At 43.1% G+C, this 16626-nt stretch overlaps 1 protein-coding gene across 1 annotated transcript in view; it reads right to left on the reverse strand.

The window, feature by feature from the left end:
* LOC143925714 (glutamate receptor ionotropic, NMDA 2A-like) overlaps positions 1–12299 on the reverse strand; it is a 220369-nt gene extending 208070 nt beyond the window's left edge. Inside the window, exons 1-2 of the mRNA XM_077450172.1 lie at positions 12294–12299; positions 10765–11357 (exon numbers count right to left, since the gene is read on the reverse strand). Coding sequence (XP_077306298.1) covers positions 10765–11357; positions 12294–12299 — 599 coding nt within the window. The remainder of the gene's footprint in view (positions 1–10764; positions 11358–12293) is intronic.
* Between the last annotated feature and the right edge of the window lie 4327 nt (positions 12300–16626).

The raw sequence follows: 16626 nt of genomic DNA on the forward strand, positions 1-16626 counted from the left end.
ACACACAACCGGACTTTTCTGGCGGACTAGGTCCGCCGGACTAGGTCCACCGGACTTTTGAAATGAACGGACTTGCCCACACACGGAGGAAAGTCCATTAATTTTGAACGTGGCTCCAGGTAGCCGGGTCAAGCGATGGAAGTCAATCTCGCCGCCGATTGACATGTCGCTGGCCCCGTCACCCCGTCACCTTGTATGGACTTGAATGGGAAGCCTTACGCTATAAAAATGGCGTGAGGATCCCCCCAAAGTCCATATAAGACCCTTATCCGAGCCGGTCAGGAGAGGGGGTGGGAACGAGCGAGCGCCAGATACCGGCCCCCCACCCTATGTGAATGAGTATGCGGTACAATGTACCCCTACCCATTCACCTGGTGAAGAAAATGTAAAAAAAAAACACCACACAAGAGTTTAAAATAATTTATTGCACAGCTCCGGGGGTCTTCTTCCATCTTGGGGGGTCTTCTCGCCGGACTCTTCTGCTAGCTCTTTTACTAGCAGAGGAGCCAGGCTTTCTTCTTCGTTGCCGCCCGGGGGTCTTCTTCCGACTTCGGGGGTCTTGTCCCCCTCTTCGTGGGTCTTGTCCCCCTCTTCAGTTCTTCTTGCCGGGCCTCCGCGCCTTCTTCCAGCTCTTTTACTAGCGGTGGCCCGGTCTTCTATCGCCACCGCCTTCTCTTCTTGTTTTCCTTGTTCTTGTTCTTCTTCCTTGAGATATTGACTCAATGCTCTCTCTGGCCGCAATGACAGGGACGCGGTGTGCGGCGACTTATATAGGGACATCGCTGGGTGATGTCCCCGCCCAGTGTCCTAGCAGAGGCCCATAGACAAAGAGCACAATTCTTTTCTTTCAAGAAATGCACTTTAAGTCCGGACTAGTCCCACGATTCCAGAATGACCGCTTTCCAGTAGCATATCATGCGACATGCCCCAACTCTAAATCTAAAGGGGTGTCGATCATGTTGGCAAAACCCTTCCGCTTTGAAATTACCGACCAGATGCAAGACCCAGCAGGGAGATACTTGTTTCTAAAGGGTAAATAGAACGACAAACCAATCACTCTAGCTAATGTGTATTGCCCTAATACCAAACAAGTCCCATTCATATGGGAGATTGTAACTAAACTTACCCTGTTCCAATCAGGACTCTTAATTTTGGGGGAAGACCAGGGGCAAACTGACCATTCTGGCACTCGGTCACGGACGGAAGGCCCCATGCCACTAGGGGGCCCCATCAGACTGGCAAGCCTCAGTAAAAGCAGGGACAGTATGTAAAAATCAGTTTTTTTACATCTGTCCCTGAAATGTCCCATGCCGACATCATTTTGCTGTAAAAAAAAAAAGGAAGCTATAGATGCCCCGCCTCTGTACTGCCTCCTCAGCCAATGGAAACAGTGTACACACCCCCTTTCTCTCCGCGGCTCATTTGATTTCAGAGCAGGAGACTGCCAACAGCTGGAGGAGGGGACACAGCGTGCAGTGTGGAAAGGGCTGCAACCTGCTGGAAGGTAAGCTTGCTGAGATGAACTGAGTGCCAGTGGCTTAATCTAGTGAGCAGGGGGGAGTGGAGGATGTGTTTTTCCTCTAGCAGGGCTCTGAAGCTGTTAGATTGATTTTCTATGTGAGAAGTGCCATGATTCTGGAGGAAAGACCTTCCTCCCCCAATCTCTGCTACCCTGCCTACTCATTACCTGCCCACCAGTACACAGGCACAGTCCCCTCCTCTCCTGCATTACCACCTAATGTGTCTGTGAGCTGCTGGGGCACTACAAGTCCCAGCATGCCTGGAGATGGTGGCAGCAGTGTGTTTTTTTGTCAGATTTTTGGGTGAAAAGTGCTGGTGTCTGTGTATATGTGTGTATAAATATATATATATATATATATATATATATATATATATATATATATATAATGTGTGTGTGTGTGTGTGTGTGTGTATATATATTGTACAGAACGCCAAGGTTGGGTCCTGGATGGGTACTATGTGGCGCCTATATTCGGGATGTGGTTCCTTTAAGGGAATCATGGTAGGCCTCAGGGGGTCACCCAAAATGGGAGACAAATTCCGGGGATAGCTTTCGGGAGAAGACTGATTTGCAGTCCTCTCTATATTTTAAGAGAGGTAGTTGGGACCCGGAATTTGGGAGGCTCTAAAGTGACATTTGGGTGGGAAAGCGCCTCCCTCCCTGACCACAGGGGGTTAACGGCCTCCAGGAAGACAGACAGCCTATAAGACAGGAAGTAGTAGACAGGTGGTGGGGAGGAGGAGAAGGAGAAGGAGAAGGAGAAGGAGAAGGAGAAGGAGAAGGAGAAGGAGAAGGAGAAGGAGAAGGAGAAGGAGAAGGAGAAGGAGAAGGAGAAGGAGAAGGAGAAGGAGATGAACACCTGTCTGGGGAGCTGGCTGTGCTGTATTTGCTGTTTGCTGGTTTGGAGGCTGCAAAAAGATCTCTGCAAGGACTCTTAAGAAACTTTTTGGTCTACAGAACTGTAGGTGCTTTTCTTTTTGTATTATTTTGTGCTGAAGATAAGCAGACTTTAATTTACGGTTTTTATATGCTGAAGAAAAGCTTTATTTTTGATTTAATTATAAATAAATATATTTTGGTTTCACCTGACAACGGTTTATGCACTTAATCCCGCGGAACTAGTATCCCCAAACTTCACAATATATATATATATATATATATATATATATATATATATATATGTATGTGTGTGTGTGTGTGTGTGTGTGTGTGTGTGTGTGTATATATATATTTATTAGAGCTGGGCAATTTTTCTAAACAAAATATTTAAAAAATCTATTTATAAAAAAAAAAACACGGTTCGAATCAAGTTTTTTTTTTTTTGTTTTTTTTATGGACACTGCGCTGGTCCTGAGGAGCTGCGGGCAGGAGTTTTTAGGCGAGGCCATGGCTTTGGCCTAGTCTGTGGTGCCAGCAGCACCTCGGGACCAGCGTGGTGGTGAAAAAAATTGATTTGCTTAAATTTTGAATTGATTTGACTTCTCAGCCCGATTCAAGATTTAAATTGATTTTTTTTATTTTTATTCCCCCCCCCCCCCAGCCCTAAAATATATATATATATATATATATATATATATATATATATATATATATATATATATATATAGTATATGTGTGTTTATGGTGTGTGTCTGTGTATCTATGTGTATACTGTGTGTCTATCAGTGGCGGTGCGTCCATAAGGGGCGCTTGGGCACTGCCCCCACTCTCCTGGCACCTCTCTATCACCATAGATAGATTCATGCATTGCATGAATCTATCTATGGTTGCCGCTGACACCCCCTATTCGGGCACCGGGCACCTGAATTACAGTGGTGGGTGTGTTTTTGGGAAGCACCTGATTAGAGCCTTAGGCTCTAATAGGCACCCACAAAGGTGAACAGCAGGCGTCATGCTGGGCGTTCACTGTTCACTCAGCTGTGTGTGTGTTAGCAAAGCAATTCACTTTGCTAACACTGAACCGCCTCTCAGCCAATCAGGTGCTCTGGTCTGTTACCTGTCACCTGATTGGCTGAAGCGTCAGGCACTGTGATTGGATACCTGACAGAGGATGGAAGAAGACAACGAGGGGCGTGCAGGACACCGCCGCTGACCCACTCCGAGACAGGTAAGTGCCGGGCGATGCACATTAGCAGCAATTGATGGGCACACTGCCAGTATTTGATAGAACACAGTAGGGGCAATTGATGGAGCATGTTGGCAGCGTTTGGGGCACGCTGGCTGCACTTGATGGGCACAGTGGCTGCACTTTGTTTGGGTACAGTGTTGGCAATTTATGGGGCACAGTGGCTGCGCTTGATGGGCACAGTGGCTGCAATTGATGGGGTTTTTTTTTGTTTGTTTTTTTTTTCATTTTGTTTGTGCCCCCCCCCCCCCCACAAATTTTGAGCACCAGCCACCACTGGTGTCTGTCTGTGTGTGTCTGTGTGTGTGTGTGTGTGTGTGTGTGTGTGTGTGTGTGTGTGTGTATACTGTAAGTTTTATTTGTGCCTACTGACGCTAAACAGAAGTCGATCTAGCAATCCTATGCCCCTGAAAAATCCACAGCCATTCGGAGGCCGCTGAATGGTGAACTGCTGAGCCTGGCCTCGGGTCAGGCAGCAGGGCAGGTCTGGGTGCGTGCCTGTGCGGTGATTTGGCACACATCAAGTATGGCTTTTATTCACATGCCCCACTGCCAGATTTGAGGCTAACCACAGCAGTTCACTATTTCGCTGGCTCTAAGACTCACTTGTGCAGTTCATAACCTGCAACAGTGTTTTTTTTTTCTAATTTAAAGGCCTTTAAATTAAGGTGCACAGGTGTGTGTAAGGGGACACTGATAGAAGGTGACACACTGGGGGAGCGTTACCATAAGGTAGGACTCTGTGGACTGTGATGTATAGGGAGAATGTTAGGACTTTGGTGTAAGGTAGGGCTGATGTGAGCGTGGGACTCATCCTGACTGTACTCTATATGTTGTTTTATATGTTACTTACTTCTGGCATGGCGGCCACCTGTAAGCCTGGGGGCCCCATAATCTTCTATTGCCTGGGGGCCCCATGAGTTGTCAGTTCCACCCCTGGGGGAGACCTTAATCTCCCTCTGGACCCACTCCTAGACACCTCTACAAAAACCTCCTCCCTCCCTTACTCTGCACTGCGTCAGATCAAACTGCAATTAGCTTCCCTGACCTTGCACAACACATGGAGAACCCTATACCCTAAGGGTAGGGACTTTACTTTTTACTCTCCGCCACAAAACATATATGCGAGAATAGATTACATTTTTATTTCCCAAACAGATCTATCCTACCTTCATGGTGCCTCCACTGAAAACATGTTCTCTCAGATCACCACCCTGTAACAATTACGCTAGAATTCCCAACGAGAGTCGCCTCCACTAAGATATGGAGACTAAATGCATCTCTTCTAACAGACCCTGAGGATCACGTGAGCCTGAGCAGGGCTGGAGGAATACTTCCTCCGTAATGACACCCCAGACATTGCGCCTATGACGCAATGGGAGGCCCACAAGTGCTTCATCAGGTGGCAATTGTTGGCCATCTCCTCTAGGAAGAAAAAAACCCAGCAAGAAATGATTTTCTCTCAAATCCGTGTGCTAGAAACATAACATAAAAGATCATTCGAGCTTACGGCCTTGCAGGACCTACAGGAACTACGAATGCAATTGGCTGAGGAGCTATTTAAAACGGCATGCCATTGCAAAATTTTGTCCCAAAAATTGTTCTATGAGCAGGGAAACAAGCTGGGTAGATTGTGGTCCAGAGCGACGCAACAGCACACACTGAATTCTACGGTTCATCACATTACAGACCACTCAGGCCAAACCTATTAAAAAAATTAAGAAATTGCTGAACAGTTTCAACAGTACTACAGTCAACTGTACAACCTCCAAGCAGGGGGCGTGGACCTGCCTGGTCATACCTCGCGCCTAGCCCAAATTCGGGAATTCTTGGACTTGCATGGCCCCCCAGCGTTATCGGATGATGACGCTCAGGCCTTAGAGGCACCCTTGCCGCTGGAAGAGTTTCTAGCGGCATTAAAAGCCATGAGGCCGAGCAAGAACCAGGGACCGGACGGGTTCACGGCCCAATAGTAAAAAAGCTTCTCCCACATTTTAGCACCAAAATTCCTTAAGGCATTTCATTCTCTTGCTACCACCCCTAGTGAATCGGCACGACTGCTGGAGGCTTATATTTCGTGATCCCCAAAGAAGGGAAGGATCTCTCGAATGTCACCAGCTATCGCCCTGATCTCGCTCCTTAACGTGGATTTTAAATTGTTTTCTAAAATTCTGGCAACACGCCTCTCCTTTTACGTGCCCAAATGGATAGGCTTGGATCAAGTGGGATTTATCCCTGGCCGGGAAGCCAGGGGCAATACGATTAAAGCACTAAATCTTCATTATTGGCTGATGTCCACTAGAAGCAAAGGCTTTTTCCTTGCAATGGATGCTGAGAAGGCATTCGACAGGGTAGCATGGGACTATATGGAAGCGGTACTGGGCTCAATAGATCTCGGGCCTCCCATAAGAACCTTCATTATGTCCCTGTATATTAATCCCAATGCTAAAGTTAGAGTAAATAGATACCTGTCGGACGCCTTCTCCATCCACATTGTATATTCTAACACTAGAACAACTATTAAGATGTATTCGATTGCATCCATATATTGGGGGTATTAAAGTGCAAGAAAGAAAGTACAAGATTGCGGCTTTTACCGATGACGTTCTTCTCTTTCTCTCCTCGCCACTGACCACCCTACCTAGTCTCCTGCAGGTCCTGGAACGGTTTAAAATCTTATTGAATTTAAAAATCAAGTATGCCAAGTCATTTTCTATGAACATTTCCTTACTGGCAAACATGGTTCAGCAATGTCGACAACATTTTCCTTTTGAAATGGAAAACTGATGCCATAACATATCTAGACATACAACTCCTTGTCAGATCTTTACAACAGAAACTTTTTGGTAGAATTACAAAGTATACGTCTGGACCTCCAGAGGTGGGATAGATCTTCCATCTCCTGGTTCAGGAGCACGTCTATTATCAAAATGACTATCCTTCCACGTTTGTTGTATAAGCTCCAAACAATGCCGAGCAACCTATAAAGTGAATTTTGCACACAATATAAATCCATATGCCGGGCTTTCCTTTGGGGTAGCAAACCGGCCCGGATGCGCTGGTCAAAACTCGTCTTGCCAAAACTGAAGGGCGGTATTAGTCTTCCCAATATCCAATGCTATTACCGGGCAGTCCATCTCGCCCGGATTGTCGATTGAAAAGTCCATGCTAAACACAAAGGGTGGGTGACCCTTGAGAACCTGATCTCAAACTCAACAACAAGATAGCTGCCCAGGCTTTGGCCCATCCCCTCTCTAATGCCACTCTTCATGCATTCACGCAGTCTCCAATAAAATGTGCTCCATTACACCAATCAGAGGAAACCCAGAATTTCTCCCAGGCTTGTCGGGAGCCTTTGTGCGAGCAGAGTGGCCTCATGAGGAGATGCTGGCCAAACAATTTTTCTGCATAGGATGCTTTCTGCGTCAAATGGAATTGGCGGAAATTTCCAGAACGGGAGCATTTCCTTTCTGGTCCTATATGCAACTTAAGCACTATCTTGATACACCAATCAACAGAGACAAGATCACTAAACCCGCCACAACCTTTGAATCTCTCTGTTCCTGCGCAGAGCCTCAGGCTCACGTTATCTCGAATATCTATGCCTCCTTATTTGAAAACCCAGCGTCATTGTTACACACGGACCGTACTTATTGGGACTCTGCACTCGGAACAGAGTTAAAGGAGGGGGAATGGGATCGCATCAATCTCTATATCCATAAGGGTTCCCAGAATGTCTCAATACAAGAAAATGGGTACAAATTATGCTCACACTGGTATAGGACCCCAGACCTACTACATAAGTACTACCCCTCAGTATCTGATCAGTGTCGTCGCTGTGGTAAGGAAAAAGGCACGTTCCTTCATATCTTGTGGAACTGCCCAGAATTGCAGTCATTCTGGCTCAAAGGGCAAGAGCATAATGGAAATATCATCCCTCAAGCTCGAATTCTCACCAACGCAATACCTACTGCATTTGTCGAAAATTCACAAATAACGCTATTACAAATCGATCGCAATGCACCTGGTTAATGCCGCCAGAATGTGTGTGCCAGTGCATTGGCGGTTGACATCCCCGCCCTCGATAGAGGAATGGATTCAGCGAATCAACTGCATAGCGGAAATGGAAGAGCTGATCCACATAACCTTAGACAGAACCGATAAATCCACTGCCATATGGGAACCCTGAAGGTCATTTAAGAACTCACATCGATTTAGAGAACTCACCCAAGTGGTATCATAATCCACTCATAAGAGGCTCAATGCTCAACCCTCCGTAGGACCTCTTACTCTTTAGGAATAATGCGGGCAGTTGGTGATTGCCTTTGCCCCCTCTCCTTGCCCACTGCAGATCTAACCCGTTCTATACTCTACAGGCCCTGCCCCCTAGAGACGAGCTCCACAACCTCTGTTCCCCCCCTCTCTATGGTGGGGTCCCCTCTCCCTCTCACGGCCCCTTTTTTTTTTTTCGTGTGTGTTTTTTCCCCCTCCCAGTCTGATCGGATTTGGATGGATGTGCTGGAATAGCTTTACCTTAGCGCAAGAGGGCGACAAGAAAGATGTCATAAGGCACGAAGGAATTAAGCCACCATAGCCAAGAACTGACATACCCTAATGTACAAAAAGGGAATGACTTCACATGATATTCCACCACTAATGTTGGTTTTAAGTTTCTTTTTTTTGTTCTCTGTTGGTTATTAATATAAGATTTCTCACTGTTGGACACTGTTGACAGGAATATATGTAACTATGCATATGTACGAGATATTGTTTGTGCATAAACATGTGAGAAATGCTCAATAAAATATTTTGGAAAAAAAAAGGGAAAATATCCAAGAAATTGCTGAAGAAGATAGTATCATTATTAATAATCAGCATGGGTTTATGAAGGGTCGTTCCTGCCAAACCAATCTGTTAACATTCTACAAGGAAGTGGACTGTGATATATGTGGGGAGACCAGTGGATGTGGTGTACCTGGATTTTGAAAAAGCATTTGATACAGTTCCCCACAAATGCTTAATCTATAAGCTGAGGTCTGCAGGCATGGACCATAAGGTTTGTTCTTGGATAGAAGACTGTTTACAGGGGCGTGACCAAAGGATGGTGATAAAAAAAGTGTATTCAGACTGGTCAGGAGTAGTAAGTGGGGTGCCCCAGGGCTCTGTATTGGGACCAATTCTGTTTTCTTTAGTCATAAATGTTATAGGATTTGGGATAAGTAGCTCAATCTCAGATTTTGCAGACGACACAAAAATAGGTAGGGCAATAACATGGCATCAGGATCTAGAAATTTTACAGAAAGACCTGAACAAAATAATGTGTTGGGAAACTATATAACAAATGAGGTTTATTGTGGGGAAAGGTAAGGTCATGCACTGGGGGCTAAAAACATAAATGCAAACTACTCACTAGGGGGAGAACCTCTGGGGGAATCAAGGATGGAGAAAGATCTGGGGGTCCTAGTAGATAACAGACTGAGCAATAGCATGCAATGCCAATCTGTGGCTACCAAAGCTGGCAGGATATTAGCATGCATAAGAAAGGGGACACACTCCAGAGATAAAACTATATCCTGCCACTTTATAAAACTCTGGTTAGGCCACATCTGGAATATTCCATCCAGTTCTGGTCACCAGTCCCTTAGACGGGATGTGCTGGAGCTGGCAAGAGTCCAGAGAAGGACAGCAAAATTATTAAGGGAACTGGAGGATCTCAATTATGAGGAATGGCTACAGGCACTAAATGTATTCTTGGTGGAGAAGCGACACTTGAGAGGGGACATGATAGCAATTTACAAATGCCTTAATGGGGATTCCAGTGTAGGAAAAAACTATTCAGTCTCAGGAAGTGTAAGAGGACACGGGGCCACACAAGGAGAAGCAGTTTAACCTTAAACTGCACAGGGGGGGTTTCACTGTCAGGGCAATAAGGATGTGGAACTCCCTTCCACAATTGGTGGTTTCAGCGGAGAGTATTGTTATTTTTAAAATACTCTTGGATGTGCATCTTAAAGAACACAAAATACAGGGATATGGGAAATAATTACAGATACTGATATACGTGCACCTACAGAGGTTGAACTGGATGAATTATTGTCATTATCCAACCTTACCTACTATGTAACTATGTAATCTGCATTACAACGCGTAGTGATTGCCATAAGTCAAAACCAGAAGTGAGGATGTGGCAATGACTAATGGGGAGTGTTATAGCACTTCTAATGTGGCAACTGCAATTCCTTTAAGCACCTGTACACACGGTCGGAGATTTAGACAACCAAATCCGTCGGATTTTGTCCGTCGGATCTTGTCCGAAACTGTTGCATACACGCGGTCGGACTAAGTTGTCGAAAAATCTGATCATTCAGAACGTGATCACGTAATTTCGTTACGATGGGATTACGTTCAGTCTAGTAGCCAATAGCTTTGATGTAGGAATTTGATCTGAGCATGCGTGGCACTTGGTCCGATCAAAATTCTCTACACATGATCGGATTATGTCCGATCGAACCAGTTGGTCGGGAAATATTTCCAACATGTTGGAAAATTGGGTCCGACGGATATTCCGACAGAATCAGTCCGATGCATGCCACACACAGTCGGATTATCCGACGACACGGTCCGATAGGACACATTCCGACGGATTCTCCGACCGTGTGTACAAGGGCTTAGAGTGATGGGCACTCTTACTAATCCCTCAGGAGAGTAAAAAGAACGCTATAAACATCAGGGATCTATGCTCTGGCAAGAGTAAATAACTCCAATCATGTACAACAAAATATGAAATGTAGGTTTCATGTTAAAAAGCTATTTATTATCATTTGTATAGCGGTATAATTTACCCAAAAGTTTACTTACCAATACAAATTTTAATGCCAACAGACTTTATGCCTAACTCACATACACTGAGTTTAATGAAGAAAAGCATCTAAGTGTTCTACATCCTTTAATATCTTTTCATGGTCATCAATTTTATTTTTTATTAACAATGTGAAGTGTAAGGACTGCTTTACAGATTGTGTACGTATATGTGCTTTTGTAACATAGCAACAAATGAGATGAAATGCATGGTTTTAACATGCAGTAAACATGCTTAAAATAAAGGTTAAAGCCTTACTCATTAAGGGTGTGAGCTGGCATTTCATTCCGCTCATTTTGAATATAGCAATTAGTCTTGGCTTCAGGAACTGATGAATAGGTTTCCAACATTGCTGATGCAGCTGTGGAAATAATTCCAAGGCCATCCCTTACTCTTGCTTCCAGGCCATAATCCCAGTCATCATAAGATACAGAAACTAATCCAGAAGGAAATTCAAATGGTATGATTTCTTTGTTCCCTACGACTATGTTGGGTACAATCCAAATGTAGCCATATCCCATAAGGCCAAGGGAGCGAGCTTCTTCAAAAATTTTAAGTGATTCTTCCTTTGAACAATAAAGGAGTATAACAGAAGAATGGATTTTCTTCAGCTGAGTTAGTGTTTGTGCATCGGTATATGATGCGCCCAAAGTAATTACATTCTGCACTTCCCAATCCACAAAACTATTGTCCACTGTGTTTTTTATAAAACGTATAAAGTCTCGATATCCTGGAAAAGTGCTTGTTATAATAGAAAATACATGCCAGTCATATTCCTCCATAATGCTAAGCATGACGGTAGCTTGTTGAGTGATGGAAGCTCCAAACTGGAAGAATGCAGATGTTGCATCCTGTAAAATATAACAGAAAATATATATATTAGCAGACAGTGGATACAAATAAACTGTGCTGTTGTAATAGACATGATCACATGAAGAGAAGACAACAAACTAGCTTAACTGTTAATGCTTAATGACAAAACAGTATAATTGCATAATGTCATGAAATTATTTGTAATTGAATAATATTTTGAAAAGGCAGTGAATAAGTTCAATTAATTTTAGATTGAGGGCAAAGTCAGAAATTACATACAGTAGTATGTAGTCTGTCACTTGCATTAACAGAGCAGTTTTTATTTTTCTGAATCTCTAGTAACATTGATTTAATACCTGTTGCTCCTGCCAGCAGATCTACTATTTTTCCACTTTTAACAGGGGGACACAACTGTTCATTCTGCCGTAAAATCACTCAGCATTGCCATCCTATGGGTAGGGTAGTCTTTAAGTAATCAAAAAACAAACTTGCAATTGCTGGGCATGCTATTCTTACAAAGAAAGCCTTTGTGAAACCATATATAAAATGTCACCTACATGATTCCTAGAGGAATGTCCACTTATAGATAGTGCTATTATGGTTTTCAGGGTTTCCTCACAACTGTAACTTCTGATCAGCTTGTGAGCAACCAGAGAACTGCCTTCACTAATAACTGTACACACAGGAACGTTAAATGGGCATTCCCCTGGTAAATGTACTCATGGTACATTTAAAGTCCCAAAACTCCCCACAACTCCCCATACATTGAATATGTATTAGGGATGGAGGCAGTTTGATTTAGATGGCAGTGCTCCCCTGCCATCTACAGTATGTATGGGTTTTGTCCTTGGTGGTTGAACCTTTTATGGTCCATACATGTAGGATAGTGCAAACACATGTCCCTAAACCTGGTGGCATCAATCATGCTTTACTAGTAGTTATGACAGTGACTCATGGTTGTTGTATTCCTTGACCGTCATGTCGGTCTGATTCCCGGGAGCTGCGATGCAATCTGTGCACCCTCCCCTTTCCCCTCCCCCCTGGGATTGGGTGGGTGCCCTCAGCTCATCGGCGAGACGCAATGCTTCCATAAACACTTGCTGGCACTAGTGTTCCTCCTATACCTCAGTATCTTCTGTCCCACCTTCTGTGGGGCCTGAGCTGAAGATAGAAGAGAGGTCAACCTCATAATTTTAGTCTCTTATCAGCCACAAGACAAATATGCCATACTTTGCTATCTTTTTGTTTTTTTTAAAGGGTAATTTTACTTTACTATCTTTAGTGATGACAAAGATAAACAGGTCCATGGTAGCAGTGCAAAAATTACTCTGGTCCATAGAGGGTGTACAGGCGTTACAGCTGAAGTAGTTAAATCTCATTCTGCAAGCATCTGTTCATCTATTAATTAGATGCTAAAGTTTATGATGATCAAAATACAGCATTTGTTAATCAAAGCATAGACCTTTCTATGATGATTAATATGTGACAGTGATTTATAGGGCTATTCACATCCACCGGAAAGGCATCCATGCATTACCCTGTACTACCCTTGAGTAGCAACTTTTTGATTAGCGATGTTGTAAAATGCAGTAATTTAGGTAGATGATTTATTTCTAAGTATGATCTAAAACTTATGTGAAAATTGGCCAGCTATCATTATTATGTCCAATACCATTCACGATACAACGGGTAGGAATTCTGAATATATCTGTGGCTATGCAGTATATTTGAGATTTCGCTTAAAAAGGCCCTTTCACACACGCAGACTCTGATTAGATCAGCTAGGGATCTGTCTACTGATCTGAGCAGAGCGGGCAGATGACAAGTCTGTGTCCACTCAGTTATTGCAGAGTAGACAAAGACCAAGCTCGCTCTGCTCTATGGACCGGCAGGTTACAGCAAAACTGACAATTCTAAAGAAAAAAAAAAGAATGACATTTAAATTGCCAGCAATGGAAAAAAAAAAAAAAAAAAACAGGGAGAGGGTCCCCTCAATCCATACCAGGCCCTTATCTGACCATGCAGCATGGCAGGTCTGGAAAGGGGGGGTAAGCAAGCGCCCCTCCTCCTGAACCATACCCGCCCCCCCCACTCCAAAGCCCTTTGTCCACATGTTGATGGGGACAAGGGCCTCATTCCCGCAAACCTGGCCGATGGTTGTGGGGGTCTGCGGGCGGGGATCTTATTGGAATCTGGAAGCCCTCTTTAACAAAGGGGCTCTCAGATCCTGCCCCCTCATGTGAATGAGTATTGAGCACAGAGTACCCCTAACCATTTACCAAAAAAAGTGTAAAAATAAATAAAAACAAGAGGCAGTTTTTGACAATTCCTTTATTAAAAATAAAAACAGTGTCCCCCAATGTAAATCCAGTGTCAATCACAACGCAGTCAACACCGCCGAACGCAAAAAATAAAAACGCTCCCCTGCCAACTAAAGCAAACCGCCCAATGCCTGGCCAGCTGTTTGACAGTTCTTATATAGGTAGGGGCAGGGAATTCGGCAGTTAGCTTTGGTTAACGGTAGATCTTTTTTTTTCCGGATAGGCAGTGGTGGCAGCATGATTGACAATAGGTTTACATCGAGGGACACAGTTTTTATTTTTAATTAAAAAAATTGTCAAAAACTGCCTACTGTTTTAATTTATTTTGACACTTTTTACCACAAACACCAGCCACGGTTGTGGGGATGAGGCCCTTGTCCCCAAAAACATAGGGGTAAGGTGTTTTGGGGTGGGGGGCAGAGTCACCCGTTGCCCTAAAGCCTCCACCCCCCCATGTTGAGGACATGTGTGTCAGAAACCATGAATCAGTTCCGTAATTTCAAATGGTACGAGACAAGGCTGCCCCCTATTTCCTCTAACTTTTAACTTGCTCATCGAACCTCTGGCAGAACACATCCGCTCTGACCCATACATTTCAAACATAACAGAAGGGAAAACAGATCACCAAATAAGCTTGTTTGCGGACGACGTAATACTTATAATCTTTAATCTACTCACCTTCCTTCCAAGAATTCAAAAGCTTCTAACAAACTTTGGAACAATATCATATTACAAAGTCAACGATTCCAAATCTCATATTCTACACTTAGGAATAGATGAAAACTCCAGAAACATACTCTCCACAGACTACTCTTATCAATGGAAAAACACAGGAATCCCATACCTAGGTGTGACCCTTACTAAAACAACTAAACAACTATTTCACACAAAATTTCCCCTTCAAACAACAATTTGAATCAGACCTACAAGCATTAGCAAAATTTGAATTCTCATGGGCATGCCGCCTGGCGGCTTTCAAAATGATGATTCTGCCCAAATTACTATATTTATTTAGATCCCCCCCAATATGCATCCACAAGTACTATTTTAAAACATTACAGGACACCCCTGAGTAGATATCTATGGCAAGGCAAGAAACCTTGATGTTCATACAACACACTGATCAAACATAGATCTGTAGGGGGCTCCTCCATACCAGAATTAACAGACTACTACTACAGACTACTACTACGCCACCATCCTGGTTCTTACCATCCCCAAAAACATTATGGGGAGAAATAGAACAGGCAGCATTACCATATGTAAATATGCAGCTCTGGCTTCTCAGCAGACATACTGATCATCCCCATACACTTCTCACCTACAATCAAAGCTCCTGCCATAGCCTGGAAGAAGCTGATAACATACAATTGGGAAGAAAGGCCTACCACGAAGATGAACCCCCCCTTATCTATCATCAAAACGCTAATCCCTGACATACACATAAACTCTTGGATCAAAGATCCTAACATTAAGATTGGAGCCATGTACCAGAATGGGTCTCTCAAAACATTTACCCAGCTTAAAAAGGAACTAACACTCCAACCTCCTGATTACTACCCCTATCTCCAGGTAGCACACTGTCTCCATCATAACCCCCAACTTCGGGCTTCCATACCCATAAAAATTCGGACCTACCTAAACTATTCCACCAACACGACTAAAGGAATATCGACCATTTACCCTGTACTAAGAGAAAAAAATGCACCTTCCAAACTACCCTCACTAACTAAATGGGAACAAGACTTAGGATGTAGCTTCACACCAACTCAATGGTCATTAACATTTTAATTAATATACAAAGCCACCTCCTGTGTTACCCTATTTGAGCTGACCCAAAAAGTAGCCCAAAGGTGGTACCTAACCCCCTGAAAATTCTAGCAAAATATAAGGGAAATACTTTGCCTAAATGCTGGAGAAATTGTGACCAATCGGGAACCCTAATGCACATTCTCTGGGACTGCCCCCACCTACATACTTATTGGAAAGATGTATTCTCCCTAATAGCTAATGTCACTGGCACCCTAATTCCAGCTTCTCCATATTTAGCCATTCTTAATCTAAACACAAACCTTATCCCCCTAGCACACCGCAAGATTGTTATAAACATACTTCTGGCAGCCAGACTATCACTAACCAGAAAATGGAAAACGAATATCCCTCCATCTCTGACTGAAGTCATTACATTGACCCAAACACACCACACATATGAACTCTTGATCACATCAAATAAAACCCAATACCTTCGGGAACAACAACTATGGAGCCCATGGATCAAATGGTATACAACCCACACTTAAAAATAACTAAGTACAACATGTACACAGAATTAAAAGCGGGAGAAATTACTCAGGTAACACATGCACACTTTTGGCTCAGTATGTTATGATATCAAATTATGATAAGCTGCATGAGCATGCAAGGTATTCAGGGAGTTGTGAAAAGAGATGACCAATAGACAGGCAGAACTCATAACATGAAAGGAAATTGTTTAAGTAAGCTTGTATTGGATTGTCAAAAACACCCAAAAAAAGAACTCTGTTAAAATCTAATATTCACTTTGTAGAATAACACTGAACATTTTTGTTTTAATAAAATACATGAAACATGTCCTTTTAACATTAGCGTTGTAATTTTAAATAATTACTGTATATATGATGCACTACAATGGAATAACTAAATGGGATTTTAGATTTGTGAAAAGACACTTAAAATGTCTCTGCTGACTACAGTATTTTTCATAATAATGTTTGCTGAAGCAGTACAATTGTATGGACTGCAGTGATATGGGGTTTGAAATTATGAAATTAAATTGAAATTATATTGATATCTGTAGGATTCCAGGATGTCATAGATAAATCCAGTATTTTGTGAATTCATAAATTTGTGTTCTATTCTGCTATGCAATATTCTGCCCACAAGTAACCATCATTTAGATGTTTGGAGATTTATAACTGAATGTAATGACACATTTTATCTAATTTCA

The sequence above is a fragment of the Lithobates pipiens genome, unplaced genomic scaffold, assembly GCF_037356315.1.
Source record: "Lithobates pipiens isolate NorthernLeopardFrog02 unplaced genomic scaffold, aLitPip1_a1.2 Scaffold_22, whole genome shotgun sequence".
NCBI classification, from domain to species: domain Eukaryota; kingdom Metazoa; phylum Chordata; class Amphibia; order Anura; family Ranidae; genus Lithobates; species Lithobates pipiens.